Below are 6,512 nucleotides of genomic sequence, written 5' to 3' on the forward strand. Positions count from 1 at the left end.
TTCTTTCTGATGTTCCAACTTTTCTTTTATCATTTCCTTTCTCTTCAGAGAACTTCCTTTAGCCATTCTCATAAGAGATGTCTGCTGGCAACAAATTCTCTTCATCTAAGAATGTTTTGCAACACTAGCGAGTGTTTTCCTTCATCTAAGAATGTTTTGCAGCACTAGCGAGTGTCAAGTCTAGGATTCCCTCTCCGCTTTAGATGGAGTGGATGGGTGGGGCTGCATTGTGTTCTATAGTGTTTGGCCAGAGTCGAGTCTACTGTCTATGTGTTCTGGTTTGCTGGGCTGCCCCATTCCTCTAGGTTTGGCTAGAGAGATTAAGCTTTTATTAGCGCTTTTAAAAAAGCTGTGCCCTTCTAGAGTGCCTTCTTCCACTCCAAGTCTGGAATATATGAAACAAACAGAAAAACGGAGAATTTACTACCATGCCACTCCTTGGCTCCTGAGGTCTCTAGCTGATGTGCCTTCTTCTCTCTACATTTTAGTCTTCTAACATCTGTTTTATATATAATATCTAGGTTTTTAGTTGGAGTAAGAGGAAGAATAGTGTTCACACCATTTCCCCTGCGAGAGCAGGGTCTGGTAAAGTATGTCTGCTCCATCTTTCTAGGTTGAGAAATACTAAATATTCTTTTGCAACATGATTTTATTGCTCCTGGGCATGATAGGGGTTGATTTCCTGACTCCTTTGTGTTGAACCCATCAGAGACACCTGCTCTAGAGGCCTGGATGAAGGCTTATGAGAACACTGCCCCTCTGTGGAAAGTGGGGCTGACTTAGAAATTGGGTGAAGATTAATAAGTGTTCAACTGGCATGGAGTTTCCCCTGTCAAGAGCAGTGGCAGGATGTAAAATGTAAGAGGCCCACTAGGGAGTTTTAAAGACAGGTGCTAAGGACCTGTCCTTAAGGGGAATGATTTCAGAGGCCCTTAAGAGTCTTTTTGCCCCCTCCATGAGAATCCCTCACTCCTGTGGTTCTGGACAGTGAGTAAAGAGGACTAGAGAGAGGATGGGACTTGTCCTCAGGAAATTTGTAGGCTGTCAGGGAAGACTGGCACACACCTGGAACACAGGTAGAGACACCGAATTAGATCAGAGAAGTGGTACAATTTAAGAAGGCTGGCCAGATAAGAGTGGCTGAATTGAGATGTGACTGGAACTTCCCTGTGGCAAGTTCACAAGGAGCGAAGGCCGGGGTGGGAGAGGAGAAGTGAAGGCCATGTGGGGTGAGGGGCTAGCTGCACATTAACCCTCACACGCCGCAGTGCCGAGTTGGCAGTCACAGCAAGAACAGCTGCTTTCAACCCTTAGGGAGTGATCTCAAGGCCTGTGACAGCAGGTTGTAGTTTTGTAGAGACACAGGTCTGAGTCACATCTATCCTGACTCTGATGTGCTGAAAGAAGTCAACTGGGAAGTGATCCTGGATGGAACACTCGGCATCCCCATCACAGCATGGCCTTGTTAGTCTTCACTCGTGCTTTATGGAGAAATTGCAAGGTAATAAATCCTTTGTGTCTGGTGAAAAAAGACCAAAAAGATTGCCAAGTGTCATCGCTGGTAGCAAAATTGAAACCGATGATTATTCTTAACTAGAAAATAGATGTTTTGTATAAAAAAAAAAAGAGAAAAGGTTAAATGTGGCAATCGTTTGATACAATAGTAATAGTATTATGTGTTATAATACATAATACAGAATAGGGCTATAATCTTTGTACAGAAATAGAAAAGAGAAATTGGCAAACTGTTCTTTCAAGTACTCTGGCTAGTGAAATAATTGCCTTTTTATGGAGGGAGTTATACACTGTGAATATATTTGGGATTTAGGAATTGTAAATACTTTGGTAATGTCAAGAGTTTAATGAAATTGAAGCGCCTTTCCTCCTCCTAGAATTATGAACTAGGCTTCTGTTTTATTAATTTATGACCCTGGAGCCTAGCACAGTACTCAGGATAGAGTCAGCCCTCAACAGAAGTTTGTTAAATGAGTGGAGAGATGAATGAATGAGCAGGTGAATGGCTGGCTGTCTGGCTGGAAAGACGAGTAAGCCCCGCATAACTCTGAATGTAAGGTCAGAAGACCAGCCAAGGGAGTCTTCAAGGCTGGGGCCTAGTTTTTATTGGGTATTTGCATCCTCTGGGATTCTTAACTATCTGAGCTTTGGTTTTCCCATTTGTAAAACTTGGATCACAAAGCTCCTTCCCAGGCCAAGTGAACTAAATGAGCTTCTGTGTGCCAGTTCTTTTAGTGCTGTAGAGCACTGTACCATGTCAGCCACAGTGAATGGTGGCAATATCATTATTTCAGGGTCAAGTGTGGCAATGGTAGGAGGGGCCAGGGTGGCCTAGCCAGCAAAGAAGAACAGGAAACTGGCCTGGGAGGGCACAAGAGGGGCTGGCAGCCAGAAGGTTGGGCTGGGCTCCTAATGGGCTCATTTCCCACGGTCCTGGCCACCATGAGAATTGTCTCCAGGAACCCTGGGAAACTAGGCCATGGAATCTCTTTCTAACCACATAAAAGTGGCTCAGCCTGGGTCTCTGAAGCAGCCCATCTGATGCTGATATAGTCGTGAGATCTCTCACAGATGACATTGAAAATTAAAGGTCTCTCCTCTGCACCCCCGCAATCCCCCCTCACCCCACCACACCTTCCCACTCTCTGGGGAAGGGCAATTGAGCCAAGATCTTTCTAGGGATAATTTGGCCAGGCTAATTACCTCATGTTAATTAGATAAAAGTCAAATTACACGAGCAATGCTTGCAAGCCCACCACTTTGGAGGTTTTCAAGTTATTTACCTGGTATCTCTGATTTTGCTGGGAGAAAATGATTTCTTGCTCCCAGGCAAACTAAACCCACAAGTTAGGGCAGTGGCTCCCTCCTGAGCCCTATAAAGGGGAGCCCAAGATCACAGGCTGATGAGTTGCATCTCAGCTAAGGGTTAGCATCTTATTCCAGGTCTCCGGCCTTCCCAGCATGAGCCGCCAATTTGCCTGCAAGTCAGGTGTTGCCACCAACAGGGGCTTCAGTGGCTGCTCTGCTGTGCTTTCAGGAGACAGCTCGTCCTCCTACCAGGCAGGGGGCAAAAGTCTCAGTAGGAGCTTCGGCAGTCGAAGTCTCTACAGCCTGGGGGGCGCTCGGAGTGTCTCTTTCAACGTGGCCAGTGGCAGCGGGCGGGCAGGAAGCTATGGGTTTGGCCGAAGCAGGGCCAGTGGTTTTGCTGGCAGCATGTTTGGCAATGTGGCCCTGGGGCCTGTGTGTCCATCTGTGTGCCCTCCAGGGGGCATCCACCAGGTCACCATCAACAAGAGCCTTCTGGCTCCCCTCAATGTGGAGCTGGACCCTGAGATCCAGAAAGTGCGCGCCCAGGAGCGGGAGCAGATCAAGACCCTCAACAACAAGTTCGCCTCCTTCATCGACAAGGTGGGACTTTCCAGAGAAAGACAAACGTAGAGCCTCTCTTTTCTTCCATTCCCCCTGCTTTGGGGGCTCCCTGTCTGAGGTAGAGGAAGGCAGGACACATTTCCAGGATGCAGACACAGCTGAGGACAGAGCAGGGAGGAACTGGACAAACCTGGACTGAGGGATCAGTGCTGAGGGATCGGGATGGCTAGAGGGGTGGGAGGAGCTAGAGAGCTTAGTCTGGGAGACAAGGAAAGTGGCCTGAGCTGAGAAAGAGAGGGATGGCACGCGAAACTTAGAAGCCAGACCAAAGAGAAGCCGATGACAGCCTAGGATGTCTGGAATGCCATGAGACCCAGTTCCTCCTCTCACAAGACACAGATCAGCTCAGCCTCTGGTCGGAAGACAGACTCATAGCCTATAATACGCCCAGACTTTAAGGTGAGACACCGAAGTTTCTCAAAAGTAGTCCCTGAACTGGCAGCATCAGCATCACCAGGGCATTCATTAAAAATGCATGTTCTCAGGCCCCACCTCATGCCTACTGAACCACAGACTCGGAGTGGGGCCTGAGAATGTGCATTTCTAACCAGGCCCCAGGGCGATGCTGATGCACACCCGAGTTTGAGAATCACCAAGGAACAAAGGGGTAAGAACGTCTTGGGAGGCAGAGACTTCCTGAGCTTTGGGGAACACGGGAAGTTCACCAGGGGCGACAGTGAGGTAGGATGGTAAAGCCTGAGTAGGAGTTTGTCAGATGGAGGTGGGAAAAGGCGACCCAGGGAGAGGAAGCAGCACGAAGGACTTGTCTGGAGCGTGGAAACACCTTGGGTTTGTGTGGATGCTGGATGAATGGTGGAAGAGGAGCTGGGCACATTGTGAAGAGCACAAGAAGGAATTTGGATTTGCCCCTGTAGGTGGTGTGGAACCATATGAGGGTTTTAAGCAAGGGGATGATATGCTATTCATAGGCTGTCACTTGAGAATGCTAGCTCTCCCCTGGGAAAATGCTCTGAGATCATAGAGAGTTGGACATGAAAGCAACATAGGAGGACCAGAGACCGCAGATCAGCTGAGCACCAGCCTCTGGCTAGGCTGGGAGAGGCCATGGCTGACGGGAAAGAGTGGGCAGAGCACAAGCCAGGCCACTGAACCCCAAGCAGAGCCATCCAAGGTGTGAAGGCCAGTAATAGCCAGTTTGCATGTTTAAGGACTTGCCTTAGAGAGCTGGCCCAGGCTGACCACTCATATTAATCCAGGCAGGTTTAGACAGGTGCAGAGGAGACAGATCTTGACTAGAGGGAAAAGAAGATGTTGAGACCCCTCCTGATCTTAGGGGCTGCTCCCAGAAAGAAAACCGCAGTCAGACAAAGAGTCCGGGTAAGGAGGGGCATGAGCGGCATTTTCTAAGGGCTGAGGCTTACCCTTTAAGCTAATGCAGCATAAAAGAACACAGCTACCATCCAGAGAAGGAAACTCCACAGCCTCTCCCCATAACTGTCTGGTGATCTGGGTTCCAAGGTACGGTTCCTGGAGCAGCAGAACCAGGTGCTGGAGACCAAGTGGGAGCTGCTGCAGCAGCTGGACCTGAACAGCTGCAAGAAGAACCTGGAGCCCATCCTTGAGGGCTACATCAGCACCCTGCGGAAGCAGCTGGAGACACTGTCCGGGGACAGGGTGAGGCTGGACTCAGAGCTGAGGAACATGAGGGACGTGGTGGAGGACTACAAGACGAGGTGAGCAGAGACACTGCGCCCAGACTGACCTGCCTCCTAGGGCTGGTTTTCTCAGCGGGCCCTGGGACATTTGTCTCTGGCCTCAGGAGAACTGAGCTCATGTGAAAGTGACCCATCCTCAGCTCTTCTGCCTGGGCAAGATGAGAGCCTTCTCTGGGCAGCCAGGGGGGCTGGACAGTGGACATCCAGTCTCTTGGGCAGTGGCAGGGCTCTCCTGGCAGGTGGCCACCTCCTTGGCCCACTCCCCACTCAAGAGAGCTTAAGTGTGTATACCCCATAGCCTCTTAGTTCCTAAGCTCGCTCACTTTGCCCCTAAGTTCCAAGGAAAACCCTCAGCAGGGAGCTGGAATTTATGTTGGGCTTCCACTCTCATTTCCCTCAGGTCTTAGACATTTGGGCCATGCTCCTTTTTCCTTTCTCAGGGGACATTTCTGTCTTCTTTAGAGTCATGCTTAGTGGTGGGTTAGAGTTATTGGTGAGGGTGTCAGGCAGCTAGATGACACAGGAATCATGGCTAAGAGGGGCAGCAACATGTTCCTGTGATTTAGACATTAAGTGGCAGGAAGAAGGACCTACTTACTCACGGCAGCAGAGGAAATCCAGACCCGAAATTATCTGGTCACATGGCCCGGGAGGGGGTTGCTTCAAACCCTGCCCACAATGCTGAACAAACAGTCTTAGTGAGTTGGACAGATTTGTATAGATGTAGAAATACTTATTAAAGATATATAACATAGGCATCTCTTTTATTTTTTCACAATGAGAACACACACACACACAACACTCTACTCACTATGACACTTTTCCTGCAGATACGAGGAGGAAGTAAACAAGCGGACAACTGCTGAGAATGAGTTTGTGGTGCTTAAGAAGGTGAGGAAGGGGTGCGTGTCCCTCAGTCACCCAGGGAGTGGAGTGTGGAGGGTGAGGGGAGGTGACATCATAGGAGACTGAGGTCCCTATAGAAGGGCCTAGAGTTAAAGTGACGGAAAAGATGGAGGAATTTGTTGCTTGGGACACCTTGATATTTATCTAGAGCATATCGCTTTATCAGTCTCTATGTTGTGTGTCGATGGGCAAGAGCCCAGGTCATGCCCACTTTGGCTCGGGGAACAGGTCATATACTTTAAGAGAGGCTATAGATTTACCTTCCAACTCTATCTGTCTCCGGTAAATCGCCATGGCTGCCCTCAGCTCTGACTGCTGAATGACCGACTGGGCAGGTGGTGGGGGCTGAATAGGGCTCTCTCCCATACCTTCTTGTTAAAAAATAAAGTCAGTAAAAAGATCCTATTTTGGGACAGTGCAGAAAGAGTTCCAGAGGTATGAGGAACTTATTTAAAGTATCTCAATGAGTCCTGGGTGGAGGTCAGG

At 49.0% G+C, this 6,512-nt stretch overlaps 1 protein-coding gene across 1 annotated transcript in view; it reads left to right on the forward strand.

The window, feature by feature from the left end:
* The first annotated feature begins 2,949 nt into the window (after positions 1-2,949).
* Positions 2,950-6,512, forward strand: part of LOC105302684 (keratin, type II cytoskeletal 73) — a 12,002-nt gene continuing 8,439 nt past the window's right edge. The window contains exons 1-3 of the mRNA XM_011375865.1: positions 2,950-3,423; positions 4,924-5,138; positions 5,951-6,011. Coding sequence (XP_011374167.1) covers positions 2,977-3,423; positions 4,924-5,138; positions 5,951-6,011 — 723 coding nt within the window. The 5' untranslated portion in view covers positions 2,950-2,976. The remainder of the gene's footprint in view (positions 3,424-4,923; positions 5,139-5,950; positions 6,012-6,512) is intronic.

The sequence above is a fragment of the Pteropus vampyrus genome, unplaced genomic scaffold, assembly GCF_000151845.1.
Source record: "Pteropus vampyrus isolate Shadow unplaced genomic scaffold, Pvam_2.0 Scaffold276, whole genome shotgun sequence".
NCBI lineage: Eukaryota > Metazoa > Chordata > Mammalia > Chiroptera > Pteropodidae > Pteropus > Pteropus vampyrus.